Raw genomic sequence first — 27996 nt, forward strand, 5'->3', positions numbered from 1 at the left:
AGGTATCACAGCAAATCTCTGTGATACCTGATTTAGTAAAAGACAGCTGGATTCTCACATCTGCTCTGCACAGGGGAAATGCTACCCTCCACGCACGAGAAATGAGTGAAAAGGGCAAGGACCGTCTGTTATTACAAAGGTGGTTTTGACCTCATGGATCTCCTGCAAGGATCAAAGAGACCCTCGGGTCCTCAGAACAGCAGCTCCTGATCAAGGAAAGCCAAGCTCCAAAGGTGTGGAGTGAGCTGGAGGGCGGCGGACACCCCCAATTCACTTCGTACCACGAGGGCCTGCAGAAGCTCTCCCCTCCCCCTGTCCCATCACGCACGTGGAGGAATCCTGTGGCTAATTATTTTACAATTCATCCATTTTGTAGTGCATCAGGTATATTAATTAAAGAATTTTTTCTAAGAGGAAAACATGGTAAACCTATATATATGGCAATAGCAGAGATTAAATAAATTATGGTTTCTAAAGCCGAATACTTTGCTGTCACCAAAAAAGAAAGAAAGGAGGAAGACGTACTCAATATTAATATCCTCGGAGTTTGTGAAGCAGAGAATACAAAGTACAGAACAATGTGTATATTATGGTAGCCTTCGTGCGTTTTTATAAGAGAATAATGCATGTGTAACTGGGAAAAGACACAAGAACCTGCTTACAACAATTGGTTATTTTTAGGAAGGTATAGGAATTTTTAAAAATTGTAAACCTTCCAGCAATGAGTAACATATTATGTACCACTGTTAACTGTACAATTGTGTTTGGTCCTTAGAGAAAAGAAGGCAAGGAGGGTTTCGCGGCGGAGGCACCCTGCTGCATTTCAGTCCCGTCGGTGCCGTGGAAGTTGAGGACCCTCAGGTGGGCGTCTTCCGCGGATGCACCGGAGCCAGCCCGGCGGAGCCCGTCCGCCCCGCCCCACGGAGCCTGTCCCCTCTTGCTCCGCCCCCTCCGTTCCCATTGGTCTGCCTCCTCTCCCCTGCGCCCAATCGCAGCGCTTAGCGCCAAATTTGAATCGATATTATCGTTTGAATCTGGAGGGCGCGGCGGTGGCTTTCCGCGCCAGAGCCTCTAACGCCGGGCACCTCCGGGACGTCTCTTGGCAGGGCCAGCGGGCCACCGGCGAGGGCGAGGGCGGGGAGAGCGGGGACTGGGGCCACGGCGCAGGTAGGGGCGGGCCGGAGGACTGAGGCCCGGTCCCTGCAGCGGAGGTGGGCGCGTCGCCGGCCCCTCCCGGTGCGGACTCGGGTTGCTCGCCGACGAGCGGCGGAACCACTGGTGTCGCCCCGGGAGACTCGTCCTGGGTGAGCCGCGGCCGGGGAGCTCCGGGGGCGGGGGCAGCTGGCGGGGCCGGAGGCCGCGTGGACCACTCGGGGCTATGCGGGGGCCAGCGCCGGAGCGTGGCCTTGGCCCGGCTCGTCCTGGGCTCTGGCGTGGGGTCTCGGTGGGAACTCCCGGGAGCCAAGAGCCTGGCGGGCGGCGTCCTGGACGCAGGTCTCTGGGAGGCGCTGGGTGGTGGAGGCCGCCCCGGGCCTGGCTGGGGCTTCCACCGGGGTCAGGTAAGGCGTGGGTCGGGGCGGCAGGGGCAGCGGTGAATAGTACACGCGACCCCAGTTGGTCGCTTACAAGTAACTTCTTAGCTCTTTGCTTTAGAATAACCCTCACCCCCTGTGTGTTTTATTTTTGTTATTCTGTCCGTGGCGTGTAAAAGTGCAGTCAAAGGATTGCTTGTAAGTCTGCTTCAGCAAACCTTTTGATGCCTGACCTTCCGGTACGGATTATAGTCAAAATTCCTGTTTAGAAAATGGGTCCTACAAGACGCCTCGTTACCATCAAAAGGAGCGGGGTCGACGGCCCCCACTTTCCACTGAGCCTTCATACCTGCTTGTTTGGAAGGTGAGCCCTGCCCACCCGCGGACAATTTAGACAATTTAGCTTAAAAAAAACCCCTCAATGTTACTAACCAGAGATCAACAGACAGATACACAGCTCTAGGAGCAGTCAGCCCTCGAGTTGGCTCAGGACTTCCTGTGTATTGTCAATGCTACTGGTTGTTTATTATGCAACAGAATTCGAAGACAGTGTTTACATAGTTGTGTTTTTTCAGTCAAACAAAACTTTTTAAATTGATTTGATAAAAATATAACTGGAGAAAAATGTAAAGGATTCTCAAATCCTGCTTCACTTCAGACTGTCTTTAGAAAGCCACTGTGTTCATCTGAAATCTCTGCAAACTGGGCATTCCTTGGCTGCTGAGGGATAGTATTGAACAAGTGAAGGAAGGAATCTGTGTATGGCTTGTTGGTCTTTTTGGGAAAATGGAAATGGGAAGGAAAGTCCTTCTGGTTGTGTTTTGAGAACTTCTCTTTTGTTGCCTTGGTGTTGGTGGCAGTAACTCTGGTCCCTGTGTAACAGGCACCATTAATCACACCTCCTCTCCTTTTCTAACATGTGATGGATAAGTTACCCACCCTGGGGAACCCTGACCCCCTTCTACCCACAACCCATCCTCCTACCAGCCCCCCTCCTGCCATGTTCCACCACACTTCAAGCTCTTTCTCACCTTGGGGCTTTTAGCCAGTTCGAACTTTCATCTCTGGAATTTCTCTACCCTCCTACGTGACTGATTGCTTTACAACAATCAGTCAGAGACAGGATCCATGTTACCTGAGAAGAAGCCTTTACTGAGCCCTGCTCTTGTCTTTCCTAACCCCACACATGGTGGTGAGGCTGTGGTTTGTCTGTCTCACTACTAAGCTCCCCGAGGACAGGGACTGTCTAGTTAATAATTATGTACTCGGTGTCTGGTATGGGGCCTGGCATATGAGAGGTGATCACTGTTTAGCACTCTGGCAATTGTCCAGTCATGACATCAGCTGGAAAATTGAGTTTGGAATCAGTATGCAGCCGTGGTTATCAACTGAGAGCCGTATTGCCCCCCAGGAGCTATTTGGCAAAGTCTGGAGACATGTTTTTCATGTCACAAGGTGGGAGGCACACACCACTGGCGTCAGGGAGCAGAGGTCAGGGTTGCTGCCAAGCAGCCTACAAGGCACAGGACAGCTCCCACTACAGAGAACTAGCTGGCCCCAGATGTCAACAGCACCGAGGTTAAGAACCATTGATCTGTAGTGATTCCTGATGGCAGTCTCCTGCCAAACAGAGTCTCAGTTCTAATGAGATAGTCTTTTTCTCTCTCTTGCTGGGATGTTCTGATACCTAAAAATCAAATTCTCTTCTTTGGCTTAAAGTAGCTGTTCACTTTCCATAGCTTCCACTCTCTTCAAAAGGGAAAAACAAAAAACATTTTGGTACCAAATAGCAGTAATTCTGTTATTATACTGTAGTGATTAAGTGTATTTTTATGCGAGATCTTATAATCCAGAAACCCACTCGTAAGCGTTTGGTCGTGGTACAGGTAGGAAGGGATATACTTAGACTCCAGAGGTTCGTATTGAGTACGGAGAGGAGGCATACGGTTTGTTCAAACGTGTAAAACCACAGGATGGTAACAGGAACACCAGAGACCCAAAGAGCCTTGTTAAGGGCGTCTTTGATTAGTTTCTGTGTGGGTTTGGGAATTCTCCCTTCAGCTGCTTCCTGCTAATGTTAGTTTTCTGTAAAAAGGTTGCATCTAGATAATTTGTTGTTGCTTGTAGATTAGTGTCTGTAATGATAGGAGGCTTGTGACTCTGTCAGTTAATAGTGTAGTTTATTTATTTATTTTTGGCTGCGTTGGGTGTTCGTTGCTGCGCACGGGCTTCCTCTAGTTGCGGCGAGTGGGGGCTACTCTTCGTTGCGGTGCGCGGGCTTCTCATTGCGGTGGCTTCTCTTGTTGCGCAGCACGGGCTCTAGGCTCGCAGGCTTCAGTAGTTGTGGCTCGCGGGCTCTAGAGCGCAGGCTCATTAGTTGTGGCGCACGGGCTTAGTTGCTCTGAGGCATGTGGGATCTTCCTGGACCAGGGCTCAAACTCATGTCCCCTACATTGGCAGGCGGATTCTTAACCACTGCACCACCAGGGAAGTTCCAATAATATCGTTTGTTTATTTTTTTTTTTTGCGGTACGCGGGCCTCTCCCTGTTGTGGCCTCTCCCGTTGCGGAGCACAGGCTCCGGACGCTCAGGCTCAGCGGCCATGGCTCACGGGCCCAGCCGCTCCGCGGCACGTGGGATCTTCCCAGACCGGGGCACGAACCCGTGTCCCCTGCATCAGCAGCCGGACTCTCAACCACTGCGCCACCAGGGAAGCCCCATAAACCTTTTTTATAGGGGGGAAAAAAAACACAGAGTACAAACAATAAGTATTCTCCAAATTGATGTAAAGTACTCCTTTAGTTGGATCTTATAAGCATAGATATTTTAGTGAAAGGCAATTCAATTTTGTATTCTAATATTTTCCATTATAATTATTTTTAAGTACTCTAAGTTTTAATGATTTAAAATAGTTGCTTATACAATACTTATAAAAATTGTGGGCAAAATGCAAAGATCATTTACATTGCCCAGTTTGTCTTTCCTTTATGTCATTACACTTACAGATCAAACATAGAGTCAGATGCTGTTTTATTTTGAATCACTGATGTAAGTTTTTTAAATCGCAGCAACCTAAGAAATCTTTATTCTTTTGAATTAAGGGGTATCGAGTGTGACATTCGTATTCAGCTTCCCGTAGTGTCCAAACAACACTGCAAAATTGAAATCAACGAGCAGGAGGTGAGTGGGTTTTTGGAAGTCTGTTTTTTAAAACTTTTCACTTTTTATCCATTTATCAGTTTACATGTTTTCCTCTCTTTTCTACTTGTAGGCAATATTATTTAATTTCAGTTCCACAAATCCAACACAAGTAAATGGATCTACTTTTGATAAACCTGTACAGCTAAAACATGGAGATGTGATAACTGTTGTTGATCGGTCTTTCAGGTAGGTAAGAAATGGGCTAAAAATAAATAGACCTTCTGATCCACAAAAAACTAGCCTCACAATTCATCAGTGATCCTTCTGTAATGCGGGTGAATGTCAGCATGTTTGAGGTTGCCATTCCCAACAGTCTTTATCTAAATTCATATGGATCTAGAAGGAATGGCAGGTGAGGTTTATTGTGTGCTCCAGCTCAAAGATTTGAGAGCACGTAACTATGCCAAGGTGGCCAGGTCCTAAAGGAGTTTCATTTGCTTGCAAGTGTTGTGAAACTGCATTCATTTTACTTTTTTTATTTTAAAGTAAAATACACTCGTAGAGAAAGTTACAAAACGAGATGTATGACCCAGCTTACCATGAAGTGACCAGTCTTGTGAGCATCACCCGTCATGGACCAAATTGTGCTCTCCCTAAATTCCCAAGTTGAAGTCCTGACCCCCCAGCTCCCCGGAATGTGGCTGTCTTTGGAAATAGGACCTTGAAAGAGATGATTAAGTTAAAATGAGGCCATTAGGCTGGGTCCTAATTCAATCCCAGTGGTGTCCTTATAAGAAGAGGAGATTAGGACACAGAAGCCAGGGGAGCAGGTGTTCAGAGGGATGGCCATGCGAAGCGGCAGCAGAGGGCGGCCGGAGCCCAGGAGAGAGGCCCCAGGGAAGCCAACCCTGCCGACACCTTGATCTTGGACTTCCAGCCTCTGGAACTGTGAGAAAATAAATTTCTCTTGTTTAAGCTGCCCAGGGTGTGGCATTTTGTTATAGAACTAATACACCACCCAGGTCATAAACAGAGCATTTCCGGAAGTTTCTTTCATGCATCTTCTAATCATTACTTCTTCCCCGCACCAAGTAAACCACTAATGTGGCTTTTCTGATAGCATGAAAGTCTTTAGAGTTCTACTACCTAAGCATGCATCTCTAACTGCTATGGTTTTGTCTGCCTTTATTAAACTCCATAAAGTAGTAGCTGAGTTCTGCTTTTATGGTTGTGGGATTCATAGCATGGATAGGATGGATGGATTCATCCCAGTTTGTTCCTTCTCACTGCTTAAGGATTTCACTGAAATAAGATCCACAGTTACATACACAATTATACACAATTTATTCATTCTGGATGGATATTTGAGTCATGTCCAGTTTCTGAAATGAGTCAGAGCTTTCTTTTGATGATCAGATATGCTTAAATTTTTACTAATCTGTCGTGGGTGTTTGGAAAAAATGTGTGTCCCACAGCTGCTGGGTGGAGTGCTCCATCTGTGTAGGTCCATCAGATTCAAATTCCTCACTCTAGAATCCTAGTAAATTTTTCCCCTGATTCTTAGTTACCTGGACAGGTAAGCTGAAATCACGCATTGAAGATTTTTTTTTTCTTTTTGTTTTTCAACTTTGTCAGTTTTTTGCTTCCTATATTTATTAGATAGAGAAATAAATATTATTTCTAGGTAGGAAATATTTGATGAGGAATGGAGAACAGAAATATGTCCCCCAAATGAGACACTGCTCAAATTAAGATTAGTTGAGATGACAAAATACCTCCAACAAAGACTAGGACTATGGTCATAGGAAGAAGGGCTTGATTCAGAACTCCGGTACCATGAGAAACAATTCCAGACACTTGGCTGCTTCAGAGCTTAGATGGCATCTAAATTCGAATCAGGCTGTCTCACCGAGGCACCCGAGTTCAGTATGTGTTATAAAAGTTTCTGTGAATGGATTAGGTCTGTTAGAACAACCATGTCTAACCATGTTAGAACAACCATGTCTCTTGCTAAATATCTTTGCGTCTTCCTAAAATGTGCCTGTCTTTGTTCAGATACAGATGGAGTAAGTGGGAAGCTGAAAAGATCATAGTGATCTTAAAGTAGAGCTCTGTGGTTACCCTGCGGTGAGTGACATCACAGAGTGATAAAGGTGTCAAATGCCACCCAGCTTCCTGGTTGACCTTCCAAGCCATCAGATGATTTCCACAAACAAAAACTGGCAGACACCGGGCTTTGCTCTCTTGTGCAGTTGGTTCTGACACAGGAGGTGGTCAGGGAAGTTGTTGAATCTTGCAGACTAGTCAGGCTTCAGAAATTTAATCTGGTCCCAACCTCTGACCGTGGTGTTCCAAAAGAAAAGAATTTACCCAAGATTTTAGCATAAAAACACTTTCCTGATTTCTTTCCATGAACAAGGTAATATCTTGAATAAAACCTGATCTTTGTTCCTTGCTCCTTGGACATTAGTCAGATGTGGAAGTTTTATCATTGTTTACAAACCTTTAATCTGAATATGTGCCTGTCATTCTGTGCACTTCAGGTATGAAAATGAAAGTCATCAGAATGGAAGCAAGTCACCTGAATTTCCAGGACAAAGATGGGAACAGGTGATGGGGGGATATTATGGAACTTTGGGCTCTGATTCTTTTGCATGATGATATGAAATCATTTATATGCACTTTGTCACTGATTTCTCACAAGGGAGAACGACTTACCAGTTATAGTAGGAAAATGTCGCTAAGGTAGTAAGACAAGTTGAACTTAGATATATTAAGATAATTTAAACTATCCTTCCTCTTTTATTCAAAATGAGAGTACTAGGTGTTACACTTTGGGCCCAAAGTCTCCTGAAGTATCTCGCAATATGATTTTGCAAACCTTTGGTTAGGGCAACCCTGACGCAGAACTCAGATTCCAGAACCACGTGATCTGGCAGCTCAGTGTTTGTCCCATTGTACTCATCGGTCTTTATTCATCCAAAACAATCACATCAGAGTTGTAGGTACCAATGATGCTTCCCAGTTTTGACAGACAGATGACCCACGACACTGGAGGAGAGTTACTGCCCTGTGTCTATCAGTGGAGAAAACGTATTCCAAATGGCCCACCTTATTAAAATGCAGTCTGGGCCCATCCTGGGAGATTTAGTAGGACTTAGAAGGTTCTGGGTTAATCCTGAGACTTCCTATCCTTCTTACTTCTTATGAAGCTACTCAAGCTATTCTCTTCTGACCTGGTTGGAATTCCCTGGCCTAAGAGTCTTAGCACAGATACTCCTGAAATCAGCAGTGGGCTCTGCATTTGAAGTTCCCTGCTCCTGCCATGTGCCCTTGCTTCCCCAGAGGACTAACTTTAATGTCAACCCTACTCATCAGCTTTGGGGGAAAGCTAGCTTTTGAGGTATCCCACCCACCAACCAACGCTGCTTCTAACTTGTTAGAAGGTATAAGGAAACCAACCAAAAAGCTGGACTATGGGTTAGATAAGAGGGCCCAGTAGCCTATGACCTGTTCGTTTTCTGGATTGTGATAATGTAAATATTGAAGTTGAATACTTAGAACATGTTATTTGCCAGTGATTTTTATGGCTATTGGATATTATAGTACAAAAAATATGGGCTTGTATTTTGCACACATTTTTAAATTTTAATTCATTTTTATTGTTCAGTCATATGATTCCTTTTGTCAACTTCAGATTGGAAGTTAGAAACCGAGCCCTCACATGGGAAGTTTGAGAAGCAGCGTATTCAATACCAAGATATCGGAAATTGATTAAAGAAAGAAGTTGAAGTATTTGCCTTTGGATATATTTTGTGATTTTCCCCCCTAATAGTTCAGAGGATATTATTTTTCCTCCTTTGAAACAATATTGGACTTTTATATCTTACATCTGTGTTATTCTGTAGTTGTTCCTCACCTCTAAAAAGCTGCCTGGGAAGGAATGTGAAGGTGGCCCAGCGGGAGGGCTGCATCCCAGCCCCATGCTCTGAGGGTACAGGGCCTCTGGGTGCATTGTTTTCGCTTTTGCCTTAACTTCTGGGCTTTCAGATAAACCCTTAGTATCTGCCAGCAATGAACACACATGCTAAGTGGAGCCCCACTTCACCCACAGGTCCTGTAGCCAACTTCTGATAAAACAGTGTAAAGTCAATAATTCTGTGCCCTTGGTAGGTTCCCAGATACTGAGTGTGGATGATGTTTACTTTTAGCTTTGATTCTTCTTTCATAGAAGTTCAAGGAAGTTATAAAAAGTCACTGAGATTCAATTTAAGCAATTTTAATCTTCAAGTTTGTTTCTTATTCTATTACTATATTTTTAAACAATCAACCGAGAAATGCTTGTGTTACGAGTACCAGCCCAAGGTCTTGGGCTCGTTCCTCAGAGTCTCTGAAAGTTCTCTAAGAACAGTTGGGTGGAGAAGGTCATCAACAGGAAGAACATTTTAGTAAGTATGACTGTCGGTAGTTGAAAAGGCATCTAAATGACTGTTCTTTTCTGCCAATTCACAGGAGCCTTTGCGTCGGGTCTCAAGATCTAGCTTCCCTTCCACCCTTGGTTAGTAGATTTTTGGTTTTGTCTGGGATCCTGTAAGATCTGTTCTCTGTGTAGCTTTGTGGCAAGGAAGGGACAGACATAGGCAGACACCTGAGTTAACTTTTCTCACAGGTGATGTATGGGTGCCATATGCTTGTTGGAGGGTCCATGGAGAGATGAATTGTCATGCTCAGTTGTCCCCTAATTCGGAGCAGATTGATAGCATTGGGTGTCTCCTGTTGGTTATAGGAGGTATAGGAGGCTAAAGTGATTTATTTATTTTCATCATGGAACTAGTACCAGAATACCCTCATAATACATTTTGGACATTAAGAAATCTGTAGGCTAAGTGGAAAGCTAGGTTTTTAAGACAATTTGAAATAATTTTAAAATGTGAATATTGCCCATGTTAATCATTGAGAAAATCTCGAATTTCTGCCTCTTATTTCATCACTCATTGTCAAGATGGAAACGTTCAAGATTCCAGTGCCCGTTCAAAATTCACAGAAGAAGCTGCTTCAGGAAGGCCTGTGGTGGGTGGGAAGAACGTCACAGGAGCTGGTATCGTCTCAGGTGGCTCAGAAGAGCCTGTTGCTGGGAAAACACCTAACAGCGTTCATTCCTCAGAACGTCCGGGAGGTAACGGCAGGAATGCAACAGCTCCCACTGCTGGGGATTCTCAAGAAGGTTCCAGAGTAACATTCGGGATCAGTAATGGAGAACTGAAGGCTTTTTCCTCTAGAAAGTGTCTTAAGGGTAGTGACCAAAATGAGTCTCCCTTTAAGAAGCTTTATGAGTCAATGAAGGTGGAGTTAGATGTGAAATCAGGAAAAGTCAATGTTCTACAGAATCGCAGAAAATCAGGATCACAGAGTCATTGCACAACGGAAAAAGAAAGCACTGGTGGTTTACAGAGTGAGACTCTGGTCTCACCTAAATCCAGACCCAAATCGGGCCAAAGCCCCCAAATTAAGGCAGACCCTGCTTCAGGAGAACGAGGAAGTAGCCAGACTGAGGGCAAGAGGAGTGATGAGGAGGCATTTCAGACCCCCAAGGAGACCAGGAGTCCCAGCAGCCTCTGCACAGAGATAGAGACACTGAAAACCACGACCCCCACACGAGATTCACAACCAAGTCCCTCACGGAGTGGGCGGAGTGAAGACCTGAGTGTTGTCAATGGTGGTGCATCCCTGAACCTAGATCAAAGTGAAGGCTCCAGGGCAGATAATAAAACGTTTCCTCCTCGGAAGTTCTTACCTAGAATTCAAACGCCCATTAAAGTTGAGAGTTTGGGAAATACACCAGAAAAACTTTGCCCCAGAAAGAGGAAGAGGATTCCTACAAATGTTGACGATCTGACAACAGAAACAGAGATTCTGCATCAGACAATTTCAGCTCCATTGTTCCCTCAAGTTGAAAGGAAGATTCAAAGCGATTTTCTCAACAAGCCTGAGAAGCTGGGCGTGGCAGCTGATCCGGTGTGCCCTGGGTTACCCGGTCTTAGCTCGGCTGACGGCAGCAGCTTCGACGATTCCACGAGTAAGTTTATTTAACTGTAAATTTATTTCCCCCCCCAAATTTACACCTACCTTATGTCTAGGTATGAATTAGTGGGACCTTCCTTTATTCACGAATGATTAGCTCTGTGAGGCACATAAAGGCACATATTCATCATCTACTCATAGATTTGCGTGAAGACCCAGATAACCAACCAACCAGAAGAAGTGCTGGTTATTAGGGAAGAATTAGCAGGAGGTCTAAGGAGATAAGGTGGTCCCAAAACATATTTGATTCTTCTGTCAACCATAAAACAAAGGAGAATAAGCATAAGCATAATTGCTTTTCACAAGAGTTTAATTCTGAGCTATAAGCTCTTTTATCCTATGAGTTTGATCCTCTAGAATAAGTCAGTGGAAATCCCTTGGAAATCTTTTCACGTGGGGTGGCTCTTAGAGCACACCTGCCCCATCCCCATGGGTTTACGTGCCAGGTGTTCTTTTACGTGCCTTTCAGACACTCATTTCCCATCCTCTATTCTGGCAGCAGGAGGGCCCACGGGGGGACAGGAGTTTTGTTATCTTCCTTTTGCAAATGGGGAAGCCAGTAACCTAATGGCACCCCATGGGTGGCAGAGATGTGACCCGTGGAGCAGGCGTGGTAGCTCCAGGGCCTCCCACGCTCCTCGGGGGCCCCCAGGTGTTCTGATGCTGTGCCCTGCTGTCAGCTCTGCTTCTGCAGGGAGCCCCCAGGGCAGGGGTGTGCGGCTCTGAAAGTAGATCCACGCACGTCAGTCACGGGGTTCCCACAAGTCTTACAAAAGGGGCGCCTCAAAAGGGGCGCAAGGGTTTATGTTGACAAGTGGTTCGCAAAGGTGGGTAGTGGGGCTTGGGACGCATGAATTGCCCGTCTGTCAATATCACCAGGAGACATTTCCAGCTCGATTCTATTCACTGGGTAGGTCTGAGTGAGACCCAAGTGTGAGTCTCTTGGAAAAGCTTTCTCAGGCCACTGCTGAAGCCTCATCCGCATCATCCCCCTGCTCCAAAGTGGGATCCACTGCTCCAGGCCACTCCTTTTATTAAGCTCTGTCCGCACAGGACTTGTCAATGTTTAAAGAAAGCCCTTGTCCTGTCAGGTTGGGACTTGGCATTTAGTGGTTTGTCCTGGATCTTTCCTGAGCTCTTGAAGCAACATCACTTTTGTCAACATCACAAGAGAGTAAAGGTGTGTGAGGTGCCAGGTTTCAGTGAATTTACAGTAAGTTTGTCTTTAATGGTAAATGGAAACAACTCACACCTATGGTATGGTTCTCCTTTGCCCTCTCCACGTCTCTACCCATTCCTCTAGATAAGATGGATGGGGTGTCCCTGAAGAGGAGGCGGGTCTCCTTTGGTGGTTGCCTGAGACCTGAATTATTCGATGAAAACTTACCTCCTAACACACCTCTCAAAAGAGGAGAGACACCAAAGCAAAGACGGTCTCTGGTCACCCACACGCCAACCGTCCTGAAGAAAATCATCAAGGTGAGTTTACCCACTGGTCCCCCCTTCGGGTCTGATGAGAGCGCACATCCTCGGTCCATATTCTTTCCAACCCCTCACACTAGTAGAATGAAAATGAACACCTTTTTCTTTCTAATAACAAAGTAAAAATATAAAAGTCTCTGTGAGAGCTCATTCATGTGGGTGTTGGGAAATGAACACCTGGGTTCCTAACCACGGCCGAGGGTGACTGAGCACAGGTGGGTCCTCAGGACTTTCCTTCTCTGCAGAGGCCTCCTGCTGACCACATTTGCAGAGCCAGGTGGTCATGCTAGGGTTATAGTAAATACATTTGGAAAGAATCTGGAGGCATCATGACACAGAACTGTAAGGTTTTGGTGTTTTCCCCTTTTAGAATTACAAGGTGAAAAGAAAAATCTTGGATGGCAGCACACCCATTATTTTCATCATCAGCTCTTCACAATTCTTCATGGCCTACCCTAGGCTGTGATCTTAGATCTCTAGAAAGGTGTTGGCCCACAGCTCGCCTTCATCAGAGGGCCTGGGAAGTCTTTAATTTCCTTTCACACTAACAGGCGTGGGAGGTATGTCTCCTTTCCTTCCCTTTTATATGGGCTCCTGGAAGTGAGTGGCTATATTTCCATGCAGATCAAAGGTGGTTAAATTCCCATGGACGGTATTTCCTTGGACTTAGATAAGAGCCTCACTCATGAGCAAGTTCCTTTCATCTTTCCACCTGAAATACCCCAATTAAGATTTGTTTGGTGCTTCCTTCCCCCAACCCCCACTTTTTTTTTTTTTAAGTGAGAGAGGTAGACTCCCATCTCTACCATATACTTGACAGACACTGGTTGAAACGTTTGGTGCTTCCAGATTTAAACAGTTTGGGATTGACACGTACACATGGCTATATTTAAAATTGATAACCAACAAGGACCTGCTGCATGGCACAGGGAACTCTGCTCAATATTCTGTAATAACCTAAGTGGGAAAAGAATTTGAAAAAGAATAAATACATGTATATGTATAACTGAATCACTTTGCTGTACACCTGACGCTAACACAACATTGTTAATCACCTATACTCCAATATAAAATAAATAGAAAGCCTGGTGGTGCTGAATTCTCTTAGCTTTTGCTTGTCTTTAAAGCTTTTGATTTCTCTGTCGAATCCAGATGAGATCCTTGCCAAGTAGAGTAATCTTGGTTGAGGTTCTTCCCTTTCATCGCTTTAAATATATCATGCCACTCCCTCTGGCTTGTAGAGCTTCTGCTGAGAAATCAGCTGTTAACCTTAAGGGAGTTCCCTTGTATGTTATTTGTCATTTTTCCCTTGTTGCTTTTAGTAATTTTTTTTTGTCTTTAATTTTTGCCAGTTTGATTACTATGTGTCTGCGTGTTTCTCCTTGGGTTTATCCTGTATGGGACTCTCTGTGCTTCCTGGACTTGGGTGGCTATTTCCTTTCCCATGTTAGGGAAGTTTTTGACTATAATCTCTTCAAATATTTTCTCTGATCCTTTCTCTCTCTCTTCTCCTTCTGGGACCCCTACAGTGCAAATGTTGTTGCGTTTAATGTTGTCCCAGAGGTCTCTTAGGCTGTCTTCATTTCTTTTCATTCTTTTTTCTTTATTCTGTTCCACAGCAGTGAATTCCACCATTCTGTCTTCCAGGTCACTTATCCGTTCTTCTGCCTCAGTTATTCTGCTATTAATTCCTTCTAGTGTATTTTTCATTTCAGTTATTGTACTGTTCATCTCTGTTTGTTTGTTCTTTAATTTTCTTGGTCTTTGTTAAACATTTCTTGCATCTTCTCAATCTTTGCCTCCATTCTTTTTCCCAGGTCCTGGATCATCTTCACTATCATTATTCTGAATTCTTTTTCTGGAAGGTTGCCTATCTCCACTTCATTTAGTTGTTTTTCTGGGGTTTTATCTTGTTCCTTCATCTGGTGCATAGCCCTCTGCCTTTTCATCTTGTCTATCTTTCTGTGAATGTGGTTTTTGTTCCACAGGCTGCAGGATTGTAGTTCTTCTTGCTTCTGCTGTCTGCCTTCTGGTGGATGAGGCTATCTAAGAGGCTTGTGCAAGTTTCCTGATGGGAGGAACTGGTGGTGGGTAGAGCTGGGTGTTGCTCTGGTGGGCAGAGCTCAGTAAAACTTTAATCCCCTTGTCTGCTGATGGGTGGGGCTGGGTTCCCTCCCTGCTGGTTGTTTGGCCTGAGGCGACCCAACACTGGAGCCTACCCGGGCTCTTTGGTGCGGCTAATGGCGGACTCTAGGAGGGCTCACGCAAGGAGTACTTCCCAGAGCTTCTGCTGCCAGTGTCCTTGTCCCCATGGTGAACCACAGCCACCCCCTGCCTGTGCAGGAGACCCTCCAACACTAGCAGGTATGTCTGGTTCAGTCTCCCCTGCGGTCACTGCTCCTTCCCCTGTGTCCCGATGCGCTCACTACTTTTTGTGTGCGCTCCAAGAGTGGAGTCTCTGTTTCCCCCAGTCCTGTCGAAGTCCTGCAGTCAAATCCTGCTAGCCTTCAAAGTCTGATTCTCTGGGAATTCCTCCTCCCGTTGCCAGACCCCCAGGTTGGGAAGCCTGACGTGGGGCCCAGAACCTTCACTCTAGTAGGTGGACTTCTGTGGTATAAGTGTTCTCCGGTTTGTGAGTCACCCACCCAGCAGTTATGGGATTTGATTTTATTGTGATTGTGCCCCTCCTACCATCTCACTGTGGCTTCTCCTTTGTCTTTGGATGTGGGGTATCTTTTCTGGTGAGTTCCAGTGTCTTCCTGTCAATGATTGTTCAGCAGTTAGTTGTGATTCCGGTGCTCGTGCAAGAGGGAGTGAGCACACGTCCTCCTCCGTCATCTTGAACCTACAGAGAAGTTATATTTGTGGTCAGGTTTCTTAAGCACATTTAATTAAATCTTGTCAGGAGCAGCCTCAGCCAGGAGGGAAAGAAGAGTCTTCAGAAGTCTGTCTGGAAGCGACTGCACAGAATGCGTTTGTGAGGCCTCCAGCTCCTAACGCTGCTCCCGCTTCTCCAGATGCACCCGACCGATGCCGTAGCTCATCCAAGGCGTCTTCCATCTCCAGCGACGGCACATCTCCACATCAGACAGATATTCCCAAGAGAGGAGGGAGAAAAAGTGGCAACCTGCCCTCCAAGAGAGCTTCTGTGGATCGAAGCCAGCATGGCATCTTACAGATGATTTGTTCCAAGAGAAGGAGTGGCGCTTCTGAGGCCAACTTAGTTGGTTAGTGTTGTACCAGCAGATAGCTTTCAAGGTTGATTTTCTCGTTAGTGCCGGTTTTGAAAAGTCTCAACATCTTTTCCCTGTGACAGTGGCAAAATCGTGGGCAGACGTGGTAAAACTTGGTACCAAGCAGACCCAGACCAAAGGTGTTAAACGTGGCCCTCCAAGACCCCTGAGCAAAAGGCAAAGGAGAACCAGTACTCCGAAGGTAGATGTTCCAATGTGAATTGCTCTTTGACACATAATATGATTAAGGGATACATTAAGTGTGGATTGAGGCTTTGACGCTTTGTTGATTTCCTGATTGTTTTCCAGAAGCTGACTGGCATCGTTCACAATCAATTTAGCACAGGCCACGCAAACTCTCCCTGTACCATAATAATAGGGAAAGCTCACGTCGAGAAAGTGAACGGGCCGGCTCGGCCCTACCGGATGCTGAGCAACTTCGTGGTCAACAAACCAATGGACTTTAGTGAAGATCTTTCAGGTAAAAGCATAGCCATGGCTCTTAGGAACCAGAACCCTTTCATCCTCCTGTGTGGGTCCACATGGGTGTGTATCATGTTTGTCTATCTGCTGTGCATGGGACAGGAGGATAAACAATCTAGTCAACTCGGAGGGTCATGATATTCAAGGAAGAGGGTGCTGGACTGGAGAACAAGGCCAGGTCCCTGACGATTTGGGGTCACGTGGCCTGTAGGAAGCAGGTATGGCAGGAAATGCACATCTTTACCTGGGAGAGCAGCGCAGGTATACGACGTTGGCAGCGGCTTTATGGTGAAGAAAGCAGCCTTGCTCTTCTAATTGCCAGAGTTGGAGCAATTGGTTTGAGTGATATTTTGCTTCTTCAAGATTTCCTTTCCTTCCCTGTAGCTTAGCTGGTTCATGAAACAAAGGCTGCTTTGAACCATTCATAGTTGAGCCAGTAAAAGTGTGATGTGAGCTGCTGACACTTGTATTGGATTAGAACCACGGCAGGACCCTGGGTTGGGGATTTTCTGCTACATTGTTTGACCAGTGGTTTCCATTCTGAGCACCTCTGGAGGGAGCTGACACTTGAATCCATTAGGTGGAATCTTGTTTTTATTTCCTGGCAGATTTTAAGATGGGAGAATTGTGGTACCACTTATAAAACCCATGCAAGATACCCTCCAATTAGAATCGCATTTGGATCAACATATTTATTAGCTTTTTAAAAGCAGACTATAAAAATGTAGAACAGTGATAGCCAGAGTTCTGATAGCATAAAAAACAATTTGAGCTTATACCACCCAATACGCAGATATATGTGTATCTGTGTATCCTTGTAAATTATGCACACGTGTGAGTGTACTACTATATACGTTACGAAGCATTGAAGACAAATTCTCAAAAAATTTTTATAAGATAAATAGAAGTTAAATAGTACCTGGGATGGTAAATTTTCTCAGCCTTCCTTCAAAACATTTTTCTAGACACTCAACAAAGGCCACCCCTCGGTGTGAGTACTTTTATGACAAAATGTTAATATGTGATGAAATATTAAATCTTGGATATTTTAAGTAAGGCCTGAATGGTGCCAGAGGAATGAGCTTTTTAAGTGAGTTGCCTGGCTTGAGTGCCTTCAGAACAGGCTTCCCAAACACAATTTGCAGACGGCTGCCAGACTGAGAGAGCGTTTTGGTCCATTGATGTCAGAATGAGAAAGTAAGGAGAACAGGAGGAGAATGAGAGTTTGAGAAACTTAAATCTTCCCTTTAGAGAACTAGATGGGTTTGCTTGTTTGTTTTCTGAGATTATGTTAGTACTACCTTTTGGTGTTCAAATGAAAAGATGGTGATATTATTACTTGACAATACTAAAAATGGGCAGTCCTACCTCACTTTTAAAATTTGGACATTGTATTTGTACATAAACTCTTGTAGTGCATAACTTAGGACTTATCGAAGGAGCATGAGGGCCCTAGATTTTGGGATGCATGGAGAGGGACCCTGAAGGGCGGCCTCTGTCCTCTGGCCAGTGCTCACAGCTGGAGTTTACTCTAGAAGAGGGTGGACATCGACTTCCTTCATTCCATTTTCTTTCCAAGAGAAGAGGCCATATATGAGTCTAACTTCCCATTGCCCTCTTCAAAATATGGGTTCACAGCTGATGCATCAACCTGTCCTGTGAGACCCTGTCTCCCAGAAGTTCTAGGGAGTGATCTGTTGTTTGCCTTCCGACATTTCCTCTGTTGTACGTGAGGACAGGCGTGCTTATTTGCAGGTATGAGCAGTCTGTTAACTGTTTTTCCGCTATTTTCATGTAACAGGGCTGCCTGAAATGTTCAAGACTCCAGTGAAAGAGAAACCACAAAGGATGAGCCTGTGTCCCTCCACTTTTTCAAATTCAGAGGATTTGCTTGGAAAAGAACTTCCAGTACCTCATTCAGGAGAAAAACCTCTGCTGTGCGCTTCAGAAAATTCTGGTTGGTTTCCTTTTTTTCCCCTGGCACTTTGATCTTTTCAGTGGAAACTGTAGATGGTCTTCCTTTTTCACAACAGCTACTGTATTATTTCTCTACGACAGATATTCCTGATAAAGTACCGTGTCCAGCTTCCCTGTCCCATTGTTCTTAGGGGAAGTTTCTATCAGCAGCTGAACTAGCACTGGCTTTCAGAGACTTGCACGGAAAGGCACGCCTGTTAACTAACCGTAAGCTACGTGTGTACACGTGGCCTTCTTCATTTAGCATAAGTAAAGAGGCTGACAAGCAGGAAAATGTAACGATCTCTCATCATACTTATATGTAAATTACTCAAATGGGAGAGTGCTGTCAATTACCAAAGAGAAAGGCAGCAGGTGTGCACCGCGCAGGTACTCCTGTTAATCTCTGGTTGGGCACCTGCTGCAGGATGAGAGTGAGATGTGAGTCTGTTTCTCTCTCATTTACACTGGTCACTGAGTTTCTGTCATAGAGGGGACAGTGTGCTACACTCAAGATGCTTCCTGTTGCTAAAGAATTGATGTTTCCTGTGTAACATGGACCCTTAGCGCACTAAGTATAATCCATATTATTGCATTGATGGTCCAGCAGATGAAACAGCTGTTTCTCACATTTGATGAAAAAAGTGTGTGTGTTCAGCTCACTGAGACCTGGCTGGCAGCCTAAGGAATGTTTTTCTTTTATCCGATCCCCATAGACCCTTACCACTGCCTAGGCATGACCCCACTCTGTGTCACCCAAAAACGTTGTTCTTAATTGTGTGTGGTTCCTGTCAGGCAAATTTACGGCCACATAGGCAGCCTCGTATCCTGAGATGGATGGGAGGCTGGTTTATTGGCTCTTAAATACCTTATGAGGCTAAAACACCATATTGGCGCACAGTGCACAGAATATACTCATCATGCATGTTTTAATTTCTTATAGGACAGAATGTGTCTCCCAGGACTCAAGATGCACCAGAAGAGCTGTCTGATCAAAGTTCTGCGAGCCCTGCCTTAAGACGCCGGTGTATTAACATAAGTGAAAGGATTATGAAAACTCCTAGGAACGTGTATAAAACCACAGGTGCTGAGATGAAAACCCCAGCGTCTGAGGCAAGGATACCAAAGACAACGTCGAGTGCAAACAAGTGTGGAAGGTCCGTGGGGCTCAGACGCTCACAGACACCAGGTGTAGAGCGTAAACACCAAGGCCCCAAACCTGACGCTCTTGGGAACACCTTGGGAAGATGTCTGAGGAAAGCACCACAACCAGAGCAGAAGCTGGAGGGAGACGTGAGGGAAAGTGAAACATGGACAGAACACATGGAATCAAAAGAAAATTCCAAAAAGATGGTAGCTGTGAGGAGATCAAGAAGAGCTTCAGAGCTGCAGTGTGAACTAGCAGCAGACCTGACCGCCCTCGAGAGCTTTCAGAAGACACAGGCTGAGGAAGACCAGGTGGACATCCCAAGTCTCCTACAGACCCCAGCTCATGCCAAGGAAGCAGTGGATGCAGAGAACAAAGCCACAAAAACGCTCTGTAAATCGCCCAGATCAGGAACAGTCGGCACGCCCACCAGGACAAACACACAGCTCAAGACACCTTCCTGGAAAGTGGATGTAGAAGATGCCTCAGCCCTCGGAAAACTCACACAGACACCAGGGAAAACTATGCCCGTGCACAGAGAACCAGGTGATGATAAAAGCATCAAATTGTTTCAGGAAACTCCAAAGCAGAAACTGGACCCTGCAGAAAATGTAGCTGGAAGTAAGAGGCGGCCAAGGACACCCAAGGGAAAGGCCCCACCTCTGGAAGACCTGGCTGGCTTCAAAGAGCTCTTCCAAACCCCAGATCATGCCAATGAACCCATGATTGATGAAAAAAAACCCAAAATGCTCTGCCAATCTCCACAACCAGAACCAGTCAACACACCAAATAGAAAGGGACATCTCAAGACACCTTCCCAGAAAGTGGATGTACAGGTAGATGTCTCAGCTCTCAGGAAGCCTCAACAAACACCAGGGGAAACCACACACTCACACAGAGAACCAGAGGGTGGTGACAGAGGCATTGCAGTGTCTCAGGAAAGGCCAGAAGAGAAACTGGACCCTGCAGAAAATGTAACTGGAAGCAAGAGGCGGCCAAGAACACCCAGGAAAACGGCCCCACCCCTGGAAGACCTGGCTGGCTTCAAAGAGCTCTTCCAAACCCCAGATCATGCAAAGCAACCAATGACTGATGACAAACCTACCACAGTACCCTACAAATCTCCACCAGCAGAAGCAGTCAACATGCCAACAAGTAGCAAGAGATGCCTCAAGACACCTTCCCAGAAAGTGGCTGTGCAGGAAGATGTGTCAGCTCTCAGGAAGCCCACACACTCACACAGAGAACCAGAGGTTGGTGACAGAGGCATTGCAGTGTCTCAGGAAGCTCCAGGAGAAATGCTGGGCCCTGCAGAAAATGTAATTGGAAGCAAGAGGCGGCCAAGAACACCCAAGGAAAAGGCCCCAGCCCTGGAAGACCTGGTTGGCTTCAAAGAGCTCTTCCAAACACCAAATCACACAGTGGAACCAATGAGTGCTGACAAAAGCTTCAAAATGCTCTGCCAGTCTCCACAACTAGAACCAATCAACACACCAAGTAGAAAGGGACATCTCAACACACCTTCCCAGAAAGTGGCTGTGCAGGAAGGTGTCTCGGCTCTCAGGAAGCCCACACACTCACAGAGAGAGCCAAAGGGTGGTGACAGAGGCATTGCAGTGTCTCAGGAAGCTCCAGAAGAAAAGCTGGACTCATCAGAAAATGTAACTAGAAGCAAGAGGCAGCCAAGAACACCCAAGGAAAAGGCCCCACCCCTGGAAGACCTGGCTGGCTTCAAAGAGCTTTTCCAAACTCCACATCAAGCCAAGGAACCAATGACTGAGGACAGAACCCCCAAAATGCTCTGCCAATCTCCACCACCAGAACCAGTTGTTACATCAACCAGCATGACCAGACGTCTCAAGACACCTTCCCAGAAAGTGGCTGTGCAGGAAGACCTCTCAGCACTTAGGAAGCCCACACACTCACACAGAGAACCAGAGGGTGGTGACAGAGGCATTGCAGTGTCTCAGGAAACTCCAGAAGAAAAGCTGGACCCTGCAGAAAATGTAATTGGAAGCAAGAGGCGGCCAAGAACACCCAATGAAAAGGCCCCAGCCCTGGAAGACCTGGTTGGCTTCAAAGAGCTCTTCCAAACACCAAATCACACAGTGGAACCAATGAGTGCTGACAAAAGCTTCAAAATGCTCTGCCAGTCTCCACAACTAGAACCAATCAACACACCAAGTAGAAAGGGACATCTCAACACACCTTCCCAGAAAGTGGCTGTGCAGGAAGGTGTCTCGGCTCTCAGGAAGCCCACACACTCACAGAGAGAGCCAAAGGGTGGTGACAGAGGCATTGCAGTGTCTCAGGAAGCTCCAGAAGAAAAGCTGGACTCATCAGAAAATGTAACTAGAAGCAAGAGGCAGCCAAGAACACCCAAGGAAAAGGCCCCACCCCTGGAAGACCTGGCTGGCTTCAAAGAGCTTTTCCAAACTCCACATCAAGCCAAGGAACCAATGACTGAGGACAGAACCCCCAAAATGCTCTGCCAATCTCCACCACCAGAACCAGTTGTTACATCAACCAGCATGACCAGACGTCTCAAGACACCTTCCCAGAAAGTGGCTGTGCAGGAAGACCTCTCAGCACTTAGGAAGCCCACACACTCACACAGAGAACCAGAGGGTGGTGACAGGGGCATTGCAGTGTCTCAGGAAACTCCAGAAGAAAAGCTGGACCCTGCAGAAAATGTAACTGGAAGCAAGAGGCAGCTAAGAACACCCAAGGAAAAGGCCCCACCCCTGGAAGACCTGGCTGGCTTCAAAGAGCTTTTCCAAACCCCAGATCATGCAGAGGAACAAATGACTAATGAGAAAACCACCACAATACCCTATAAATCTCCAGCAGTAGAACCAGTCACCAGGCAAACAGGTAGAAAGAGACGGCTCAGGTCACCACGAGGGAAAGTGGATGTAGAAGAGCCCTCAGCGCCCAGGAAGCCCACACAGACACCAGGGGGAGCCAGGCACTCAGACAGAGAACGAGTGGATGATGATAAAAGCATCAAATTATCTAAGGAAACTCTAAAGCAGAAACTGGACTCAGCAGAAAATGTAAATGGAAGCAAGAGGCCGCCAAGAACACCCAAGGAAAAGGTCCAATCTCTAGAAGACTTGGCAGGTTTCAAAGAGCTCTTCCAAACCCCAGATCATGCCAAGGAACCAAGGGCTGTTGTCAAAACTCCCAAAACGCTCTGCATGTCCTCCCAACCACAGCTAATTGTCACACCAACCAATACGAAGAGATGGCTCAAGACACCTCTGGGGAAAGCAGATATAGAGACAGAGCTCTCAGCATGCAGAATGACACAGTCACCAGGGGAAACTAGGCACTCAGAGGGAGAACCAGTAGATGATGATAAAAGCATCAAATCGTTTCAGGAAACTCCACATCAGAAACTGAACTCATCAGAAAACGTAAGTGGAAGTAAGAGGCGGCCAAGGACACCCAAGAAAAATGTCCCACCGCTGGAAGACCTGGCTGGCTTCAAAGAGCTCTTCCAAACCCCAGATCGTGCCAAGGAACCAACGACTGGTGACAGACCCACCAACATACCTTGTCAATCTCCACAACCAGAACCAGTCAACACACCAAATAGAAAGGGACGTCTCAAGACACCTTCCCAGAAAGTGGATGTACAGGTAGATGTCTCAGCTCTCAGGAAGCCTCAACAAACACCAGGGGAAACCACCCACTCACACAGAGAACCAGAGGGTGGTGACAGAGGCATTGCAGTGTCTCAGGAAGCTCCAGGAGAGAAGCTGGACCCTGCAGAAAATGTAACTGGAAGCAAGAGGCGGCCAAGGACACCCAAGGAAAAGGCCCCACCCCTGGAAGACCTGGCTGGCTTCAAAGAGCTTTTCCAAACCCCAGATCATGCAGAGGAAAAAATGACTAATGAGAAAACCACCACAAGACCCTATAGATCTCCAGCAGTAGAACCAGTCACCAGGCGAACAGGTAGAAAGAGAAGGCTCAAGTCACCACCAGGGAAAGTGGATGTAGAAGAGCCCTCAGCGCCCAGAAAGCCCACACAGACACCAGAGGATATGCAGAGAGAGCCTGTATGTGATGAAAAAGACAGGAAAGCATTTAAGGAAAATTCAAGGCAGAAATTGGTCTCGGCAGAAAATGTAATTGGCATCAAGAGTCGGCTAAGAACATTGAAGGGAAAGGCTCAACCTGTGGAAGACTCGTGCAGTTTCAACAAGCTCTTCCAAAAACCAGGTCGGGCCAAGAAACCAGTGAGCGATGTTAAAATCGCTCCAGTGCCCTGCCAATCTCCACCAGCTGAACCAGTCACTAGGCCAGCAAGTAGAAAGAGGCGACTCAAGTCACCGCCAGAGAAAGTGGGTGTAGAAGAGCCCTCAGCGCCCAGGAAACCCACACAGACTCCAGGGGATATGCAGAGAGAGCCTGTATGTGATGAAAAAGACAGCAAAGTGATTAAGGAAACTTCAAGGCAGAAACTCAACCCTGCAGAAAATGTAATGGGCATCAAGAGTCGGCTAAGAACATTTAAGGAAAAGACCCAGCCTGTGGAAGACTCATGCAGTTTCAAGGAGCTCTTCCAAAAGCCGGATCAGGCCAAAGAACCGGTGAGTGATGTGAAAATCACTGCAGTGCCCTGCCAATCTCCACCAGCCGAACGAGTCACCAGGTCAGCAAGTAGACAGAGGCGGCTCAAGTCACCACTGGGAAAAGTAGACCTAGAAGAGCTCTCAGTACTCAGAGAGCCCATCCAAACAGCAGGGGAAACCATGCACAGAGAATCAGTAGGTGATGAGAACAATATCAATGTGTTTAAGGAAACTTCAAGGCAGAACCTGGACTCAGCAGAAAATGTAATTTGTGTCAAGAGTCGGCTAAGAACATTTAAGGAAAAGGCCCAACCCCTGGAAGATCCGGCCAGTTTCAAAGAGCTCTTCCAAAAGCCAGATCAGGCCAAGGAACTGGGAAGCATTGCTTCTGGAGTTAAGAGAGCCCCAAAGCAAACAGCAGACAGAAGACCTGTAGAAATATCCCGAAGAGTCCTCAGGGCCCCTAAAGTAAGGTTCATGGGAGACCTTGTGGGCAGCAGAGACCCTGTAAAATCACCAGGTGAAAGCTGCATCTCCCCGTCCCCCAAGAGGAAACTGGAAGAAGATGCAAGGGTTGTGGGCAGGAAGAGGCTATGCCCCACGATGGCTGCACAGGACCCTGAGGAAGAGAAGCCCCTCCAGAAGAAGCAGAGGACAGCCCCCAGGGAGAGACGGGAGCCCCCCAAACCCTCGGGAGTGAAGAAGAGAAGTCTGAGGATTTTGGCACAAAGGACTAATCCTGTGGGACACCCGCCCACCAGTGACACGAAGACTGAAGCTACGGATCCACAAGGAGAAGACGCACATGCTCCAAATAAGGTGACGGGTGGTGTGATGTAATCGTGTGATGTAATCGTACCATGTCATCTTGGGTGGGCGCTCTCCATTCTGGTATAACGTTTGCTATAAATTGTACATAACCCGAATGTATGTGTGGGTACCCTTTCCCCGCGGGTTCTGCATTCAACACTGAGTAACTGCAGACCTTTGTAAAGCATCCTTTGGGGATTTCTAGAGAGAATAGGCTAATTTGGGAAAATAACTGGTCAGAATTATTATTATACATTTTGCCAAGAACTTCTCGGGAAGTGACTGAGTTGTGTTCATCTTCAAAGGTGTGGAGCTTTGTGCCGAGAAAAAGTGGGCAATTCAGTCCTGCCTTGTTTCAGACACCGAGACCTGGAGTGCTGGGTAGAAGTAGTATCTGCATCAGTATTGAAACAATTAGAACAATTTACATGGGGTGTGTGTCTTGGGCAGACCATAACTGTCAGGGTGGTCAGATAGAGAAGCTTGTAAATTCGATTCCAGAAATTGAGATTTTCCTGTCCTGCTCTATCAATGATTGTTAAAGGATTAGGAATTCATTTACTACCTGAATAATGGGGCATTCTCCTGGAATACCCTTTTAACGCTTGTTATAATCAGACTGACGTATATGATGTTCAGACATTGTGATTGGAATTTATACTGAATTCCTTACTTATGATTTATCAGTAGAAATGGTGATTTCTCCATTGGAACAAAGTGACAGGCACTCCCTTGACTCGATTAGATTACTGGCATCTTAGAAAATGCACCGATGGAAAAGTTTCCAATTAATTCCCCTTTAAGTTCACTTTCAAATGATTTTCTCCATGTTGAGTTTTAAGATTTGTATTCCTCATTCTTGATGTTTTGTGGATGTCTTTTGAATTTTTTTAGGGAATATCCCTGCGTACCAGGCACCCCACTAAAACCAATATAGAGGAGCAAAGACCTGGGTCTCTTATATCAGCAGGAAAGATGAAAATAAAGAGAAGTGAAAAGAAGTCCATGAAGACCTCCCAAGAGATGAAGCTACAAAGCCCAAAAGATGGAGCCGAGAATCCTACCTCTGGGGGCAAAGTTCAAGAGAGAAGGAGGCACTTGAGATCTGGGAAGGAGAATCAGAAGCCTTTGCCTGATGCAGCAGAGGAGACAGCAAGGCAGGAAAGGGTGGAAATCCCCGTGAAGAAGCAGGAAGAGAAAGAAGTAATGGAATATTCAGACTTCAAGGGTCTGAGATCCAGAAAGATTACTCTCCGCCCTCGAGGAAAGCCTTCTGAGAGTGAATCCGAGCAGAGAGTAACCCGGGGTGCCAGGAGATGTGCCAACAGCCTTCAAAAGGCAAGTAATTTCCTGTTTCTCTTCTTTTAAGTGCATAGAATGTTTCAATATAATTTTTGCCCCATGTTGCTAGAGCAGACACAGCACATGATATGTAATAACGCGCCGCCAGCTCCCGGTTAGACTAATGTAAGAGGCATGAATCTAAGCCACATTTTGTGTCTCTATATTCAGGTGTATCTGACTTGGGAATTCCACTTTGAATAGTAAATTCACATTACAAAGTCATCATTCAGGAAAAACAAGGCATGGGACTCCCCTGGCCGTCCAGTGGTTAAGACTCCAAGCTTCCACTGCAGGGGGCTCGGGTTCAATCGCTGGTCAGGGAACTAAGATCCTGCTTGCCGTGGCCAAAAATTTTTCAAAAAGGAAGGAAAAGGGATTTATCCAGTTAGTATTTTCTGACTGCTCGTTGCATACCCTATATTAAGATTCCAGGCAGCTGTCTTCAGTCCCTGGTTAGAGATTGAATGAAACTTCCAGAGGGGTAACGCCTCATTTCGAAGGCGTTCCTTTGGAAAGCTGGGATGAAGATCAGGTGGAGGTGTGTTTAGGTGGGTAGCACTGTTCCGAGCTCCCACCCGGGAGGCAGTCTGGTGTCCTTTGTCCCGCCCCAAATGTGCTTTCCGCTGACACTCACGTAGCATTGAGGGGCGGTCCCGTTCAAACACCTCAGTTGTTTAGAAGACCCTAAAGATTTTGGCCTGAGAAAAAAACCAGGCCGAAACCTTTTGGGTCTTCTGGTTTTTAATTTGTTTCACATCTGGTCAAGTTGAGGTTTTTAAGAACCTCATTTTTTATTTGTAATAAAAGTTTACAGCTTAATTTTTTTCAAATCAGTCAACCAACTGCAAGCACCTGTTAATAAAGGTCTTAAATAATTGTCTTTGTGTATAAAAGAAAAAAAAAGATTTCAGCCTGAATATACCTTTGAATTCACTTTTTCTGAATGGTGTTTATGAAAATTAGTGAAAATGTATGTATTTGTGTGGAAATTTTCTTTCTCCTTTTATGATGTATTAACTTAAAAATAGCTTACAAACCTTTCTATCAAAGGACACAATATTTAACTTTAAAAAATTAAATAGTAAAAGCAGTTTAAGGCAAATTTTACAGGCTCTATCTTAAAGTTTATTTCCAACCTCAAGATTAATTTTCTAGGACTAAAGACCTGCATCACACCTAGAAAGGATCGGGGTTTTTGCAGAGTCGGTTACAATAATTGTTCTTTTAAATTACTTAAGAGTTATATTTTTGTTCCCAAACAGGAAAATGACAATGTGGGTGTCAAGAAAATAAGAACCAGAAGTCATCGAGACAGTGAAGATAAATAGCCAAGAAGTTTAAAAGGGAAAAACATGTAAAGAATGTAGTTTAGCGATAAGTTGTAGTACAATATTTGCCGTAAATTTTAAAGTGAATTCTGTAAATAATGCTGTCTGGAGGGGAGGGCAGGTTGAAGGGAAGAAAGCTTGGAATTTTCCAACTCTGAATAGTTTATTCCAAACCCCCATACGGAGGTTATGAAGGCGACTGCTGGGTCTCCTAAACTGAAAAAAAATTTAAAACTTGGGTGGGTGGGGGGCGGGGTGGGGGGAGGGTTTGCCAAGGTGTGGCCTTCAACTTGGCGAGATGAAGCCCTGGAGTTTGTGACTTGCACGGTCAACCCCCATTGGCCGTGGGCTCAGGCACTTGCCGTGCTGTGTTGTACATGTTTCTGTGTGTGTCTGTGTCCCTCATGTACATACCTCCTCCATCCAAATGTGAAAGGCGGGGCTTCTATCCTGCCTCCCCAACACCAGGCAGGCACTCTGGAAATATGAATGAATGGGTATAGGAAGAGAAAAATGAAAGTTACAAGATATACATTTACACTGGGGAGACCTCGGGTCCAGGCACTAGGGCTGTGGGTCGTCTGCACAGGACTGTCCTCTCCTTGGTGTCCTGACCACTTAAGGGAATAACTGTGATTTGGAAGACAGTTTGTGATGCCATTTTCAGGCTAACAATGAGACTTTGAGGAATGACGGGTAGCTTGCCTTTTTCACGTTCAGTATCTTTGTCTAAACTAGGACTGCTTTCATCTGAGAAGTCATCCCCCCCACTCAACCTTAGGGCCATAGGCCAGGGTGCCCCTCAATTCCAAACTGTAGCACCCCTCTGAGCTTTCATGTCATTTACATATTCTGAGCTTTCTGCAAATCTCCTCC

The 27996-nt window shown here is 45.9% G+C and overlaps 1 protein-coding gene across 2 annotated transcripts; it reads left to right on the forward strand.

Moving 5' to 3' along the window:
• The first annotated feature begins 1219 nt into the window (after positions 1-1219).
• Positions 1220-27357, forward strand: MKI67 (marker of proliferation Ki-67). Of its 2 annotated transcripts, none has more exons than XM_060098406.1 (15): positions 1220-1304; positions 1717-1896; positions 4634-4712; positions 4804-4919; positions 7217-7283; positions 9186-9231; positions 9676-10749; positions 12058-12233; positions 15142-15463; positions 15553-15671; positions 15779-15950; positions 17754-17909; positions 18852-24457; positions 25343-25786; positions 27055-27357. In XM_060098406.1, the coding sequence occupies exons 2-15, from the start codon at positions 1805-1807 to the stop codon at positions 27118-27120; spliced, it is 8535 nt and encodes a 2844-aa protein (XP_059954389.1). In that variant the 5' UTR covers positions 1220-1304; positions 1717-1804; the 3' UTR covers positions 27121-27357. The 2 variants fall into 2 exon arrangements, with proteins under 2 accessions (XP_059954389.1, XP_059954390.1); XM_060098407.1 differs by having other exon boundaries at positions 1226-1304; positions 1712-1896.
• Positions 27358-27996: the final 639 nt, after the last annotated feature.

This window comes from Mesoplodon densirostris, chromosome 1, assembly GCF_025265405.1.
Source record: "Mesoplodon densirostris isolate mMesDen1 chromosome 1, mMesDen1 primary haplotype, whole genome shotgun sequence".
Lineage (NCBI taxonomy): Eukaryota > Metazoa > Chordata > Mammalia > Artiodactyla > Ziphiidae > Mesoplodon > Mesoplodon densirostris.

Excerpts from the sequence above, each read along its gene's own strand:
- MKI67 (XM_060098406.1), top strand. The coding sequence starts at position 1,805 with ATGGGTCCTACAAGACGCCTCGTTACCATCAAAAGGAGCGGGGTCGAC. Across the intron at positions 7,284-9,185 it reads CAGGACAAAGATGGGAACAG|GAGCCTTTGCGTCGGGTCTC; the intron begins GTGATGGGGGGA and ends GCCAATTCACAG. Across the intron at positions 10,750-12,057 it reads CAGCTTCGACGATTCCACGA|ATAAGATGGATGGGGTGTCC; the intron begins GTAAGTTTATTT and ends CCATTCCTCTAG.